The 16,810-nt window shown below is 40.8% G+C and overlaps 1 protein-coding gene across 9 annotated transcripts in view; it reads right to left on the bottom strand.

The window, feature by feature from the left end:
• Window positions 1-205: 205 nt before the first annotated feature.
• Window positions 206-16,810, bottom strand: part of il6st (interleukin 6 cytokine family signal transduce) — a 71,729-nt gene continuing 55,124 nt past the window's right edge. For 8 of the 9 annotated variants that reach the window (XM_078218991.1, XM_078218983.1, XM_078218975.1 and 5 more), the window contains 6 exons: window positions 15,967-16,068; window positions 14,951-15,097; window positions 6,467-6,607; window positions 4,499-4,595; window positions 3,727-3,814; window positions 206-3,009 (listed from right to left, as the gene is read on the bottom strand). In XM_078218991.1, the coding sequence (XP_078075117.1) occupies window positions 2,296-3,009; window positions 3,727-3,814; window positions 4,499-4,595; window positions 6,467-6,607; window positions 14,951-15,097; window positions 15,967-16,068 (1,289 nt within the window). In that variant the 3' untranslated portion in view covers window positions 206-2,295. The remainder of the gene's footprint in view (window positions 3,010-3,726; window positions 3,815-4,498; window positions 4,596-6,466; window positions 6,608-14,950; window positions 15,098-15,966; window positions 16,069-16,810) is intronic. The other variant, XR_013498559.1, reaches the window with a different exon arrangement.

The raw sequence follows: 16,810 nt of genomic DNA, 5'->3' as shown, positions 1-16,810 counted from the left end.
AAATGTCTTGTATAGACAATTCCTTACAATTACGTGCATGTAACATGTAATTTTCATCCAAAAATCCCAGTACATAAGTTACCTTGCAAGTCCTTCCTATAATACAACTGAATGGACTAACAGTCAGCTCCAAAACAATGATTTCAACTTCAGGTAGGAAGTATAGGGAACAAAAATGTGACCCATGAAAAGGGCAGGCACAATCAAAACTTGAAAAATAAGCTTTATTTTGGATTCAGGCAGAATTAGCAAAACTCAAATATTACAGCCCTAACCACAATTTTAGCTTTCCAGGAATGACTTCATGAAAACAAAATGTGGTTTAAGAATAAACAAGTGTAATGAGAACACAAAGGGCTTACACTCACACAGCTAGTTGCACAGAATTAGCCCTGTAATTTTGGTTGTATAACATACCAGCAAGATTAAAATAGTGGCATATAGTAAAATAAAAGATAATGGCAATTATTTTTTAAAAATCCTCTTTTTAAATATTGCAACCAGAATTAGGTTTGATTAAATTTTGTCCACAATGTTGCCTTGGATACAAAATGTCATTAGGACACTTTTAACTTTTGAATCAGAGACTACCTGGCTCAAAGTTGATCGTGTGATTATTTAAAAAATAGCATTACGCTTCAATAATGGAAAAAGTTTTAACCATTAGGATAATGAAGCTCAAAGAGCTAGATTAACTTTGAACATTGCAATGCCATGTACACTTATTTTCAAATTTTGCAACATATTATCAATTTCTCAAGGTTTGCAATCATCACCATTAAACATACATGCACAGAATAAAATGTTAGCAGAGTTAATGACTGAAAATCCTTGCCTTGAAGCAGATGCCTTCGAGTGTTAGTTCAGCAGATAATGCGATTGGATATAGCTTGCATTGAGAAAATGTAATAGAGTAGAATTGTTCAGAACATGATTAAAGTGTCACAACACTGATAATGAATATTTAAGTGGCATACATCCTTTAAAACGGTTTGTGAAAAATCTACATTCAAACTTCACTACTAAATCTTCCACAATATCCAATACAGTATATATAGGTAATGGTTTTGCCATCATAAATCTGCAAATATAGTTGCAAGAGATCTCAAAATGCCGCCATATCCGGTTTTAGGAGAACTGAACATAAAGCTCACTGCTCCAGTGTTACACTTCACATTTTAGGTACTTGTTTGGTTTATGCAGGACATACTTTACATTCTTACCCCCATCTCAAATAAAGTGTGAAAGATACTTTAACACTGTACATAATAGAAAAATAGTTTTTGTTTAAGGTATTATAGCTACAGTAGTGTAAATCTGATATCTTCTCCCTTCTCTTTACCTGGTTAATATATTGCCAAAAAATAGTTGTAGTGCTTTTGCCACCTCTAATTCTCAAAGGTGTTAAAATCTAAACTGATGCTAGCTACCTTCACTGAGATTCATTTTTCAAATCAAAATAATTATTCAAAGATTATAACAAAGTTCTTACTGAGGGGATTAAACAAGCAAGGTTGGTACATTTTATTCACAATAATTACTGAAAGTCTGTTATGACAGAAGGTGACCAGGCAATTTTTTTTTGAGTGCTTAGATTTATCTTGTGTCCTCCAAGTCAAATGAGCTTTTTACCGGTTTCAAATCTGTTCAGTTGGATGAAGCAGAAGTATATGAACCCACTGAACAGTGCAGCACTTCCAACGAAAAAGAAGTGGCTTCATAATATAGCATTTTTTTTTCAAATAAAATTTAAAAGGTTGACATAAATACATTGCATTTCAATACTTGTATTAACAAAAAAAGGAACGGCCAAGCGAATTCAGAAATGTCTAATACTTAACTGTCCTAATCCTGTAGGAACGTCATCAAAACAAATCCAACATGGTATGCATTTTAAAAATTTACATTAATTTTACATATCCTCCCTCTCTTGTCCCACAGTTTGATAAATCCAGTCTGCTGTCCAACACTCTTTGGTAAATGGCTGTCTTGTAAATATTTAGTTTTGTTTCCATGGCCAAGTTGAATTTTTCCACCAGGCCAGCATTTTCAAAATGGTCAAAAAAAGTAATAAAATGATTCAACCCCAAAAATTGATGTCCACGATTTTGCAAACAAAACATTCACAGCAGTATTTGGATACAATTTTCTTAGAAAGCCAAGGTGGTACCACAGATGCTCAAATTGCAAGTGCTTTTTTTAGGCTACTTGGGATAGCTGCAAAAAAACATTGACACGTAGCCAGTGAAAGAGGAGCTTCTTCACCTCAAGCACAAGGAAAAGGGTAGATTTATTTTATTTTGATTGAGGCATATAACTGTTATGTTTCACAGCTTGAGGCATGTAACTTTGCTGATCAGTTTCCAGACCTGCACTAAATCCCAAAAACTCCAGTTTGACAACAGTTTGATCATTACTGCTTGGGAACTCCTCCTTATTTGTACAGCATCCCTCCAAGGCTGAGCTCTGATCCGAAATTTCCATTTGACTTTGTCTGAGTGAGTCTTCATTCGTACCACTCAGAACTTCATTTGAATGTGGCACACTCAAATTTCTCTCCTCAATGCCAGCATTCTGTTTAAAATACTGTCTTTTTACTTCTGTGCTGCAGCTTCCAAAATTGCCATATGTATGTTCATCAGCCTTTTCTTCATTTTCTAATAATGGCTGGGTTGATTCTGATCTTGTAAATGCCTGTGCTGACGGTTGCTGACACCTATAACCAGTGTCATTCACTAATACAGTTGAATACTGGACTGTGCTTGTAGTATTCTGTGCAGACTCACTATCACTATCTGAAACACTTTGTCGAGGGGAAGACATGCACGAGGAACCTCCAATACCACTACTGTGCTCTTCTGATGTACTCTTCTCCTTCTTTAAGGATGTCAATTGCTTTATTTCATCCTCATTAGATAGATATTTCTCACCATCTGCATCAGCTTCTATTATTATAACATCAGAAATAGAGCCATCTGGATTCATGGGTTCCTTTGGGCCGAGGTTGTCCTGTTGAAAATAGTTACTTGTTGTGATTAAAAGTGACATATGTATAATCTAAATACATTAAAGTTATGCAACACAAATTAAAAATCCTTATCAAGTTAAGGACCAGTCAGTACAAACTCACTGTCGTCAACAAAATCTAATCTCAGTAGCACTCAGGTATGAAACAGCAAAATTGCATTTTACATACCTTTCATATTCTGAGGATGTCCCACAAGCACTTCATAGCTAATTATTTACTTTTTGAAATATAGTAACTTGTTATATAGGTAAACATGGAATTTTGCCCAAAGTTCAATAACAAATTAGATAAATTACCTATTAATCAGGACCCACATAATCAAGTTACACCATTTTAAGCACCAGCTCATTTGGACTATTGTAGTTGGTCCAAAGTTATCGACAATTTGATTTGGTTGCTCCACTGCGGTGACCGAATAATGCTGTTTAAGTCTTTACATGATCTTAAAAAAACTGGTCATTGGAGCACAAATAAACTGGGATCCATTTTAAACTCTGCTGAAATTAGAACACGTGCATGGGAAAGGAAACATGAACAAGAAACTTAAGTATAAATAACAAATTAAAAAATAAACCTAACTGTACTTTGGCACTATTATCTAACATAGCTACAGTAGACAGAGATTGCATTGCTTTTCAGCATCTCTTAAATGGTGTTCCAGAGCCATTAGTTTTACAGTCATAGATGAAAAACCATACCTGAATGAGATTTGCAGTGCTAGGTGACCATTCAACAACCCTGCTATTTGCAGGATCTGGAACGTTAGGCCAAACATATTTCTTAATCCTGTAAAAAGATTTTTGAAATTAAACCAGTGTATATTGCCCAACATGGCTCACTGAAGCATTATGCCCAACAACAGTGTTTGTTATTGTGCAACAACAAAAAAATCTCTAGTTTTCTCTCCCTGTAACTGCTTCTCCTGCCCTTTGCCACTTGCCAATCTTTTGTGCCACTCCTCGTTTTTCATTATTTGCTTCTTGCATATGTGGTGTTTTTAAACTGTGTGATACCATTTCACTTTTTTCTCCCCAACTCCCATTGGCTCTATAGGGATTTGTGTGTTCCCTTACGTACGTACTTAATTACTGAACATCACTGCAGGACACCGCAATAAGTATGACAGGGACTTGCTCTAGATCAAAGGTGGGCACAATGGGTGGGATAATGGCATGGGAAAAAGACAGGCTGCTTGGTTCTAATGCTCAACCTGCACTGAAAAAGGTACTGAAACAGGTCTCTATCTAGCTTTCATTCTTTAAAAGACTTCTTAAAACTCTTTGACCAAGCTTTTGGTGATCTGATTTAATCAATCCTGACTTGGCTCCAAGTTTATAACTTATAATGCTCCTGTGAAGTACTGATGTTTCATTACATTTAAGGTGCTATACAAGATAAGTTGTTGGCATACTTTGCAATAGATTAAGGATCTGCAAATGACATTGCTAACTCAAAATAAATTATACTCACAGATGTCTTTTGTTGAAGCACAGTAGTATAGTCACCACAGTGATCAAAAGGAAACTCAGACAAATAGGCACTACAATTGCCTCAATTTCACCTTTTGCTGCAAAAAAAAGAAAAATGGGATTAACATTACAACTAATGGAAAGCTTTGCAGTAAATCAAAAATAATTGTCATTATAGGCAGCATTTGTGCCAACATGAGGCCTCAATTTTGAAGTGTGGAGAATACATTGATCACTTAAGACTGTTTTAGATTTTCTTAAAAGAAATTTTAAAATGTCCCTATAGAAGCAATATCAAATAAAATAGAAGCATTTTTAAATTGTGGTACACATATGCATGACTAAGAAAGCAACGGGTGGGTTTCTATATGATGGAGATACATATTCACTGCTTGATATCATGACCTAATATTTCAGAAGTTAAAAAAGAAACAACACTGCAGACCAGGACCAAGATATATCCTGAGGAACAATGAGGTACTTCACAAGTACTCTACTGGATTAATCTTTTTCCTCTGTGCAGATTTAAATGTCTCTGTGGTACTGCTTCCCAAACATCTTTCATGTGTGACGCCATTTTATTACCCTAGACTTTGTGTTTCAACAAATTTTCAACAAATGTTGAAATGCCTCAGCCAACACATAGGCTGTTATGATTTTATGAGAAATCTCTTCAATAGCTGGTGCATCTTCTTCTTCTGTCTCTTTTTTGCTGTTCTATTCAATGAGGTCCTCATTGGTTAATTCTTCAAAATGTGATGCCAGCAATTTATCAACATTCTTTGGTGCAATGCCCATGTTGAGTTCTTCGCCTATCTTCTACAGTGTCCGTAACGCCTTAGGAATCATAGAGAGCGCCAGGACACAATTTTCTCCAAACACCGTGCAAGTTTTATTGAGAGACATCATTTCGGTTCTCACCATGTTCTTAACTGCATAGTTAGTGTTAACGCCCTTCCAGAATTCTTTGAGTTGGTCCACCTTTGTTCTCAGCTGCCCCGAGATGAAAATCACCAGAGCACCTTTCCCTTTCAGTTTCAATTGCACCAATAATTTACCTACCTAATATTCAAAATTGCAAAACCTTGATAAACAGGTTACACAGTACAAGATTTTGGCAGCATTAAAATAGAAACGTTGAGGAAAATCTGACAGCAGAAGTCAAATGAAACCAAACGTAGGTTTGAAAAGCCTGTCAATGTTACAACAAAAGCAACAGTTCTACATTCAAGCCCTTCCATGTGTTAACCTTGAACAGTTCTATTCAACCTATGGTATACTGTGCTTAGAGTTGCAGAGTCTGCCAGAATGAGATACAAGTATCTTGGATATTACAGTCTGGGAGAACTATGCCTTTCAAATGTTGTGTTGCAGGAGCACTTCTCACCCTCTGCAAGCCACCTGCTTAAGTGGTGGCAAAAAGCAGGATCAGAAGTACAGGAAGAAAAAAAAGAGTGGGAAGATTGTATTGGATTGTGTTGGAATAGGAGCCAGAAGCTGACTGCTTTTCTCTCAGAACAGAGAGCCATAGCCAATAGACCCAAGGTTATCTCCAGCTCAACTATCAACTCCTTGCTTGCGATCTCATCGCCACTTGAGGTTCACTCTAAATTTGCATTTCAACCCTTATTTTGGGTATACAGTGCACCAATATTACACCCATAAAATAGAGCAAAACCCTCGTGTGTTCAAATACCTTTTGGCAAACTAACAGGATATCATATCATACCCACCATATAATGCGAGTTTGACAACGCCGCTCTAATCCAATAATAAACCAATTTCAGCTTTGACAGATAATTACAAAAACAGAAATCCCAGTTTAAACTGTTCCCACAAACTAGCAATTTCTATCTATGAAAAGAATTGCTGCCTCAGTTATGTTGCCATAAGAATGTAAGTTTCCACTGATTATTCAGTAACATATTTGACTTGTGGATGAGAGAAAATTACCTAGTTAATAACTCACCAAAATTTAAAGTGGTGAAATTAACTTCAGAGCTGTTTGTGCCTCCTTTCACTGTTGATGCCATGACACGTACTACATACAAAGTATTTCCTGTTAATGAATTCAGCTGGAGCTCTTGATATTTTGCATCAACAACAATACCTGGAAATTATACAGTAAGAATTAGAAACAATTTGCGAAACACCAATCAAGTAAAAACTAAAACAATTGAAGAGATGCACATAATGTGTAAAGGCAAGTGAAACCAATGGGCAGAAAATTGGCATTAATGCAAAACAAGACTATCAGCAAGTCAACAACAGAACAAGTATTCTTTTTAGTTACAAAATTTATGTTCTTGCAATGCCATTCAATTGCTGGAACTTTCTGGCTGTTCATGCTGGTGGGATCTTCTAGTCCCGCTGACAGGGCACTCCCGTTGTGGGTTCCCTGGTGGCAAGGGGTTCTTTCAACAGGAAGCCCTGCTGACAATGGCTGAAAAAGATCTACCGCTTGCCAATCCGGCTGCCGCCTACCACCATGAAACATGCAGCGGGTTCCGTACTAAATCCCACCCAATCTCTCTGTCCCAGAAAGGGAACAATTCAAACCGTGGAGGTAGTAACTTGAAGATCAAGGTGTAAATGTTTCATGTTTTAAGTGCTTTAATTATTTTCTTACTTTTCTTTTTCCCTTACTCTGAATCCAATATTAACATTCTTTCCAATTTGACTCCAACTTTGCCTATTGCCATCTCCATCATTTCTCGGTTTCTCTCTCAATTCTTTTTAAAGGAGACACACTGTTGATCCTGTTGTCACCAAGGTCCGAAGTGCCTCATTAGCAGTTCGCACTTCCAATAATTTACAGAGCAAAAAAATGGAGTGGAAAGGTGAAGGACCTGACAGGATTTGCCTGTTCTGGCAAATTCTGACCAATATTTCAATACACAGTTTGGAAATGCTGAGAACATGGCAGTTGGGATGGCATCAGTTACCACTCAGTGAGATTGCATAGAAATGTTTATGGTGCAGGAGGTCGTCATTTGGCCCAGCATGTCTCTGCTGGTTAGACATCTAGAAACTTATTTTCTGCACAACTGCTGAAGGATAAGACATGGTTTTACTTGTGTGGTAATTGTCATAACACTTCACATTCAACATTATGGACTCTGTTCTCTTGAATGGATTGCATAATTGGTACAGCAGAGTCAAGGAACAACCATATATATTGCCACCACAAATATCCTTACACTACTCTTTCATCTGAACTTCTCTTATGCAGAGGGCGACAGGTTTTCCACCTCATTGCAATCAGTTAAGCATTACAGTATTTGCTGAACCAAGTAAAAAAATACAACGAGCTGAATACAGAATTTGCAAGAGCTTTATTATAAAACGTGTTACTTGAAAAATATATTCAATCCTTCATTGTTTTACTGAACTTGCCTGCAATCTCTCAATTTTCTTTATAAAACATCACTTTTGGGACAGCAAAGTAACTTCGAGGAAAGGCAAGTCATTTATTCCTGCAAATGGTTTACTTTCAGAAACCACTCTAATACTTCCATGCAACCCATCCAATAGTGTCATAAATTTTCAGTTTTAAACAGTAAAACTGGGTTAATGCAGGCAACAACATTGCTTTGGAACAACTCGCTTTTTTAACACTGATCAGTACAAATCAGACTATGGGGGCAATTCTCCCAAAAAAACTCTACACGTCGAATTCATGTAAAAACTGAAGTAAATCATGCTGGTTTCTTTTTGCGAGAATTTCAAAATGAATCTCCCACACTTTGTGCACTGCTGAGTGCACTAGTGTGAATCAGTCCAAAAAGCTTGGGCAGGGTCTATTCCCGCTGGAGAGGCCGGCAGCATAGTGTTGAGGGGGCCATTGCACATGCACCTATCATGCGCATGTGCAGTGGCCCGTCTGTTGGCCTCCCGATTGCTAGCCAGCTTGATCACTGGCCAGCCCCACAAACCACCCCCCCACCCCAATCTCCTGACCCCGCCCCTCCCACCACCCCAATCACAGGCCTCCCTCCCTGTCACAAAACAAAGTGCAGAGTGGCAGCGGGACCCCCCCAGAGATTGCCCGAGGCCTTGACCCCACTAGGGATTCTCAATGGGCAGTGCCAAGATGTACCCTGGGTATTGGCACATTGCCCCTTGGGCAGTGCCGGGGGCCCAGGCTGGCACTGCTCATGGGACAGCCCCACCCTGGTCCCAGCTCTCTGCGGGGCCTTGATGGCCTCCCCTTCACAGCCGCCAGCTCCTAGCAAGTGGGGAGCTACACTAAACCCTGCTGGAGTGAACCACTCCTGGCAGTGGGGGAGACGCTAGCAGGCCTGGAGATTTCAGTCCCAGGCCCGCTAATGGGATTGAAATGATATTTAAATTTGGTTTTGAATATATTAGGCAGTGCCGCGCCGATTTCTGGCACGCAGCTGATGGCGCCAGAAATCTTGTGCTCAGACTCGCGGAGGCTGTGGTGCCCGGCAGGGAGCCCGCTAAATGGCCTCCGCTTGAGCCTCCTGGCTTACTGCACTTTGTTTCCTTTGGGGCGGCACAGTGGTTAGCACTGCTGCCTCTCAGCACCTGGGTTCGATTCCCAGCTTGGCTCACTGTCTGTGTGCGTTTGCACATTCTCCCCGTATCTGCGTGGGTTTCTTCCGGGTGCTCCGGTTTCCTCCCACAGTCCAAAGATGCGAGGGTTAGGTGGATTGCCCCTTAGTGTCGGGGGACTAGCTAGGGTAAATGCATGGGGATAGGGCTGGGTGGGATTGTGGTCGGTGCAGACTCGATGGGCCAAATGGCCTCCTTTTGCACTGCAGGATTCTATGTTTCCTCGTTTGCCACTGGTGAGTCCCAGAGGTTTGGAGGATAGCCAATGTTGTGCTGTTATTTAAGAAGGGCAGCAAGGATAACTCGGGTAATTATAGGCCAGTGAGCTTGACATCGGTGATTGTGAAATTGTTGGAGAAGATTTTTCAAGATAGGATCTATACACATTTGGAACTGAATGGTCTCGTTAGTAACAGACAGTCTGGTTTTGTACGAGGGAGGTCATGTCTCACTAATTTAATTGAGTTTTTTGAGGAGGTGACAAAAATGATTGATGAGGGAAGGGCTGTGGATATTGTCTACAAGGACTTTAGTAAAGCATTTGACAAGGTCCCTAATGGCAGGCTGGTGCAAAAGATTAAATCACACGGAATCAGGAGTGAACTAGCTAGATGGATTCAGAACTAGTTGGCCATAGATGACAGAGGAAAGGGTGTTTTTCTGAACGGAGGTCAGTAACCAGTGGTGTTGTGCAGGGATCAGTGCTGGGACCTTTGCCGTTTGTTTTTTATATATAAAAATAACTTGGAAGGAAACGTAGCTGGCCTGATTAGCATGTTTGTGGATGATACGAAGATTGGTGGAGTTGCGGATAGTGATGAAGATTGTCAGAGGATACAGCAGGATATAGATAGGCTGGAAAATTGGACAGAGAAATGGCAGATGGAATTTAATCCGGACAAATGCGAGGTGATGCATTCTGGTAGATCCAATTCAGATGGGAGCTATGAAGTAAGTAGCAGAACCATCAAGTGCATAGACAGAGATCTGGGAGTACAGTCCACAGATCCTTAAAAGTGGCAGCACAAGTGGAAAAGGTGAAGAAAGCATTTGGCATGCTTGCCTTCATCAGATACGGCATCGAGTATAAAAGTTGGCAAACTATGTTAGTTATATAAAACGTTGGTTAGGCCACATTTGGAATACTGCGTCCAATTCTGGTCACCACACTACCAGAATGACATGGAGGCTTTGGAGAGAGTACAGAAAAGGTTTACCAGGATGTTGCCTGATATGGAGGGTATTAGCTATGAGGAGAGATTGAACAAATTGGTATTGTTCTCTCTGGAAAGACAGAGGCTGAAAGGCGACCTGATAGAAGTTTATAAAATGAGGGGTACAGATAGGGTGAACGGTTGGAAGCTTTTTCCCAGGGCAGAAATGACACTTACAAAGGTGCACAAGTTCAAGATAAAGGCAGGCTGGGGGCGGGGGGGGGGGTTCATCCATTTTAGAAGCTGAAACAGTTATAAAGAAATTCCATTGAGCAGTTTATGAAAGGGCTGAAGAAATTCATATGTTTGTTGCAATATTCTTTTTAAGTTGCATAAGTCTGTTGTGGCAGCCTTGACTTATTGACAGTATTGTGGCCTCAGTAAAAGGGTTAACAACCCACTCCAGGATTTCAGCACAAGATTGACAATTCAATAGGGCTCCACTGGCAAAGGGGAGTTGTTAACCTGAGTTTTGTCTGCTCTGATGGATCTAACAGGATTAAATAGGGTAGATTCAAAAAGAATGTTCCCAATGGTGGGGGAGTTCAGAGCGAGGGCTCAGTGTGAGGATAAGGGACTGAGGCAAGGAGAATTTCTTCATCAGAGAGTGGTGAATCTGTGGGATTCACTACCACTGAAAGTAGTTGAGGCCAAAACATTGTGTGATTATAGCTCTTGGGGCTAAAGGGATCAAGGGTTTGGGGAGGAGGCGATGGCCTAGTGGTATTATTGTTAGACCATTAATCCAGAAACTCAGCTACTGTTCTGGGGACTGGGGTTCGAATCCCACCACAGCAGATGGTGGAACTTGAATTCAATAAAAAAAATCTGGAATTAAGAATCTACTGATGACCACGAAACCACTGCCAATTGCCTTTGATTTCATTTATTGTCGCATGTATTAACATAGTGAAAAGTATTGTTTCTTGCGCGCTATACAGACAAAACATACTGTTCATAGAGAAGGAAACAAGAGGGTGCAGAATGTAGTGTTAGTCATAGCTAGGGTGTAAAAAAGTTAGAATGAAGTTTTAGGAGCATAGAACGAGAGTAAAAGGTAGAATTAGAAGGTATGCTGGGCACAGCTTGCAAGAAGGGGTGGCACGGTAGCACAGTGGTTAACACTGCTGCTTCACAGCTCCAGGGACCTGGGTTCGATTCCTGGCTTGGGTCACTGTCTGTGTGGAGTTTGCACATTCTCCTCGTGTCTGCGTGGGTTTCCTCCGGGTGCTCCGGTTTCCTCCCACAGTCCAAAGATGTGCAGGTTAGGTTGATTGGCCATGCTAAAATTGCCCCTTAGTGTCCTGAGGTGTGTAGGTTAGAGGGATTAGCGGGTAAATATGTAGGGATATGGGGGTAGGGCCTGGGTGGGATTGTGGTCGGTGCAGACTCGATGGGCCAAATGGCCTCTTTCTGCACTGTAGGGTTTCTATGATTATATGAAGTCGCCTCATTCTGGCGTCATCTTGGAATTTGGAAAAACCCATCTAGTTCACTAATGTCCTTTAGGGAAGGAAATCTGCCATCCTTACCTGGTCTGGCCTACATGTGACTCCAGAGCCACAGCAATGTGAATGGCTCTCAACTGCCCTCCAAGGGCAACTACGGATGACAATAAATGCCGGCCACCCAGTGACGCCCATGTCCCATGAATGAATGAATAAACTTACGGGGGAAAGGCAGGATCACAGGGCTATAACTGGATCTAGTTCTGGGAAATGAGCCCGGTCAGGTCGTCAAAGTTTCGGTAGGGGGACATGTGGCAAATAGTGACCACAACTCTGTTAACTTTAGGATAGTAATGGACAAGGATGAGTGTTGTCCTAAGGGTAGGGTGCTAAATTGGCGGAAGGCTAACTATAGCCGGATTAGGCAGGAATTGGTGGCTGTTGGTTGGGAGAGGCTGTTTGGGGGTAAGTCCACGTCTGGCATGTGGGAGTCTTTTAAGGAACAGTTGATAAGGCTGCAGGACAGGCATGTGCCTGTAAAAAGGAAGGATAGGAAAGGTAGGATTCGAGAGCCGTGGATAACCAGGGAAATTGAGGATCTGATCAAAAAGAAAAGGGAGGCGTATGTTAGGTTCAGGCAGCTGAAAACAGATGCAGCTCTGGAGGAATACAGAGAGAGTAGGAAAGAACGCAAATGGGGAGTTAGAAGGGCAAAAAGAGGTCACGAAATGTTCTTGGCAGATAGGATTAAGGAGAACCCCAAGGCATTTTATTCATATATTCGGAACAAAAGTGTTGTCAGGGAAAAAGTCAGACCTCACAGGGACAAAGGAGCAGAATTATGCTTAGAACCCAAGGGAATAGGGGAGATCCTAAATGAATACTTTGCATCGGTATTCACAAAGGAGGGGGACTTGTTGACTGAGAGTGTCTCAAAGGGAGGTGTTGACCTGTTAGAGAGAATCTCCATTACAAGGGAGGAAGTGTTAGGTTTTTTAGGTAACATTAAAACTGACAAATCCCCAGGGCCTGCTGGCATCTATCCTAGACTGCTCAGGGAGACAAGAGATGTAATTGCTGGGCCTCTGGCAGAAATCTTTTGTCTCTTCATTGGACACAGGTGAGGTCCCTGAGGATTGGAGGATAGCGAATGTGGTACCGTTATTTAAGAAGGGTAGCAGGGATAACCCGGGTAATTATAGGCCAGTGAGCTTGACATCTGTGGTAGGGAAGTTGTTGGCGAGGATTCTTAGAGACAGGATGTATGCGCATTTAGAACGGAACAATCTCATTAGTGACAGACAGCATGGTTTTGTAAGAGGCAGGTCGTGCCTTACAAATTTGGTGGAGTGTTTTGAGGAAGTGACAAAAACGGTTGATGAAGGAAGGGCCGTGGATGTCGTCTATATGGATTTCAGTAAGGCATTTGACAAAGTCCCTCATGGCAGGTTGGTTAAGAAGGTTAAGGCTCATGGGATACAAGGAGAGGTGGCTAGATGGGTAGAAAACTGGCTTGGCCACAGGAGACAGAGGGTAACAGTCGAAGGGTCTTTTTCTGGCTGGAGGTCTGTGACCAGTGGTGTTCCGCAGGGCTCTGTACTGGGACCTCTGCTATTTGTGATATATATAAATGATTTGGAAGAAGGTGTAACTGGTGTTATCAGCAAGTTTGCGGATGACACGAAGATAGCTGGACTTGCAGATAGCGATGAACATTGTCGGACAATACAGCAGGATATAGATAGGCTGGAAAATTGGGTGGAGAAATGGCAGATGGAATTTAATCCAGATAAATGCGAAGTGATGCATTTTGGAAGAACTAATGTAGGGGGGAGTTATACAATAAATGGCAGAGCCATCAAGAGTATAGAAACACAGAGGGACCTAGGTGTACAAGTCCACAAATCCTTGAAGGTGGCAGCACAGGTGGAGAAGGTGGTGAAGAAGGCATATGGTATGCTTGCCTTTATAGGACGGGGTATAGAGTATAAAAGCTGGAGTCTGATGTTGCCGCTGTATAGAATGCTGGTTAGGCCACATTTGGAGTACTGCGTCCAGTTCTGGTCGCCACACTACCAGAAGGACGTGGAGGCTTTAGAGAGAGTGCAGAGAAGGTTTACCAGGATGTTGCCTGGTATGGAGGGTCTTAGCTATGAGGAGAGATTGGGTAAACTGGGCTTGTTCTCCCTGGAAAGATGGAGAATGAGGGGAGACCTAATAGAGGTGGACAAAATTATGAAGGGTATAGATAGGGTGAACAGTGGGAAGCTTTTTCCCAGGTCGGAGGTGACGGTTACGAGGGGTCACGGGCTCAAAGGGAGAGGGGCGAGGTATAACTCAGATATCAGAGGGACGTTTTTTTACACAGAGAGTGGTGGGGGCCTGGAATGCGCTGCCAAGTAGGGTGGTGGAGGCAGACACGCTGGCATCATTTAAGACTTACCTGGATAGTCACATGAGCAGTCTGGGAATGGAGGGATACAAATGAATGGTCTAGTTGGACCAATGAGCGGCACAGGCTTGGAGGGCCGAAGGGCCTGTTTCCTGTGCTGTACTGTTCTTTGTTCTATCAGGATATTGAATTTGATGATCAAAATGAATGGTGGAGCAGGCTCAAACGCCGAATGGCCTGTACCTGCTTCTTCATGTCCAATGGTGCTACTTGAGCAAAGGAATTTTCCTGATGGCCAAGGCCAAACTTTTTTCTTTGGCAAATACCATTTATCTAAATTGTGAGATCAGTTGTCTCACTGCTGCTTGTGGGATCTTACCGCGTGCAACCTAGCTGTCATGTTGGTCCAAAAGTACACTTCTCCAATTTTTGAAACTCAAGTTAAACTGATATTTTAATCAAAAGAAAGAATGAAACTTGAATGTTACTGGCAACAGCCAATTAAAAAAGTGCTTGCTATTTAATCCCAAAATAAACTGTAATATACACTTTTAAATGCAGAAGATTTCATTTACTTTAATTTAAAGTAATTTAATTACTTTAAACGCAGAACCCAATTTTATGAATGCTCAAAAATATACACATGTAGCATTTAATATTTACAGCTGAAAGCTGCAGGAAATACCAGAATACTTAACACAGGTAAAAGAATTGAAAATAGCATTACAATTTCAGTATTTCGGAAATGGCAATCTAGCCCATCCAGTTGAAGAACCTTTTGAAAACATCACACTCTAGATATTTCACTTAAAGCAACATACTTGTTTCATTTGCATTTCCACTCTTGTAAAATATGGTGTAATTTGTAATGAAACCTCGCTGTTCCTTTACAGGAATTTCACTCCACATTAATTCAACTTCTTTTTTTCCCACATGTTTCAGATGAACTACTGGGCCATTTTCTGGACCTGTAAAACAGAACAATTCAACTTTTAACACAGCTTGTACAAGTGCAAAATATCCACGTAGTGAAAACAATTCTACATTTTCAGCTCTCTTGTATTTAACCACCCATACTCCAATTATTTTGCTAAATTAATTTATCAATCAGGCGTAGTTAATTTGGTACTCATTAGGAAAGGGTCAGCACTAGTATTAGCATACTTTGCTGCTTCAGGCATCAGGGTCATTCGGGCTGAATATAACATGATAAAAATACAAAATAGGGATATTTAAAAAAACTTCTGGTCTTTTGAACTTAAAAAAAGCACTGTTGATTTACTTGCCATTTCCCAGCAGTTATTAATTAAATTTGTCTGTTTTGAGCATAAAGTCGATTTGTTTTTCCATGAGATGTACATAACTTAATAAATCCTACATGAGGGTTAATCTTCCAGAGGTGCCACTACATAGTAAAATATTGCAGTCACATAATGAAGCATTGCAGTTAATTGCCAATAGAAATTTTTGTGAACTTTGCATTTTGCATGCTGATATAGTGTTATTGGCAAATTGACAGTTTATGCAATGAGTGTGTGTCTACAACGAATAGGACGCTCTTTAGTGAGAAATTTAGAAAGATTGTTGGTCTAACAATAATAATGTTTATCAAGGAATTCAATTGTTAGGTCCCAGAGTTGAAAGGGTAATATGCTAGCCAATTCTCTTCTATAGTACGTTCCAATGTTTATTGAGGCATTCTGATAATATGAACTGAATATGCAGATGAATTAATCATATAGGGTTAATATATTTAAGAATTAATATATTTAACAATTAAGCCATTAGATGCAAATATGTTCTGCATTTATAGTCAGTATAAGCAGGGTGTACGTACGATCCTGCTGTAGATACGCCAGTTTTGAAAGCGGAGCTCCTGGACGACCACTGTACAGAGGGTAAATAGTTATCCTATAGCGTTTGAATGGCATAACATTATCTGCAGAAGAAATTAAATTAAACATATTATTTCAACTTCTATACAGTTATCTCACATTTAACACTCCTGATGTGCTCTTGCAAAAAAAAACAGCGCGCTAAAAGAAACCGTGCTAAACAAAAATCACTTTTCTATAAGAAAGTGTGTAATAAAGATGGATTACATTCCTGATCCGTAATATTCACATTAAAAACCTACTGGCTGTTTTGAACCCAACTGCCCAAACATTATCTTATCACTAACGGATAAACACTACTAACTTATCTTCAGAATGCCACCTACAGTCACCCACCAGCTTACCAACCCTTCCCACTTGCTGCTTCTCTGCCTCCCTGGTTGGTGCTTTCTCTCCTTAAAACTCTACTGTGGGCAAGGGGTCGGAGGGGGGGAAAGAGTGGTGAGGCTGGGCAAGGGAACAAAAATGAGTGAGGGGGCTGCGAGTGGGAGGGAGTTGGGAAGCAGCGGGCAGAGTGGGAGGAGGGAATGAGCATGTAGGAGAAGTGGCGAGCAGTGAGGCAATGAAGCTGCAGTTTGATTTTTTGAACTGATCTGAACATGCTCCATAAATTCACTAAAATGAAAATGGCAGCAGCGCTATTGGGGAACGGCCCTAATTTACCAACTGTGCCAAAATGAGAATGAATCGGTGAAACACAATACATGAATGCATTCTACAAAGTTGTGAAAGAAATGAAAGGGTTTAGGGACAACCTCATTGCTTCTCCAGTCCCCCAATCCTCCT

This window comes from Mustelus asterias, chromosome 1 (genome assembly GCF_964213995.1).
Source record: "Mustelus asterias chromosome 1, sMusAst1.hap1.1, whole genome shotgun sequence".
Classification (NCBI taxonomy): Eukaryota; Metazoa; Chordata; class Chondrichthyes; order Carcharhiniformes; family Triakidae; genus Mustelus; species Mustelus asterias.
This window is presented reverse-complemented; position numbering and strand designations above follow the sequence as displayed.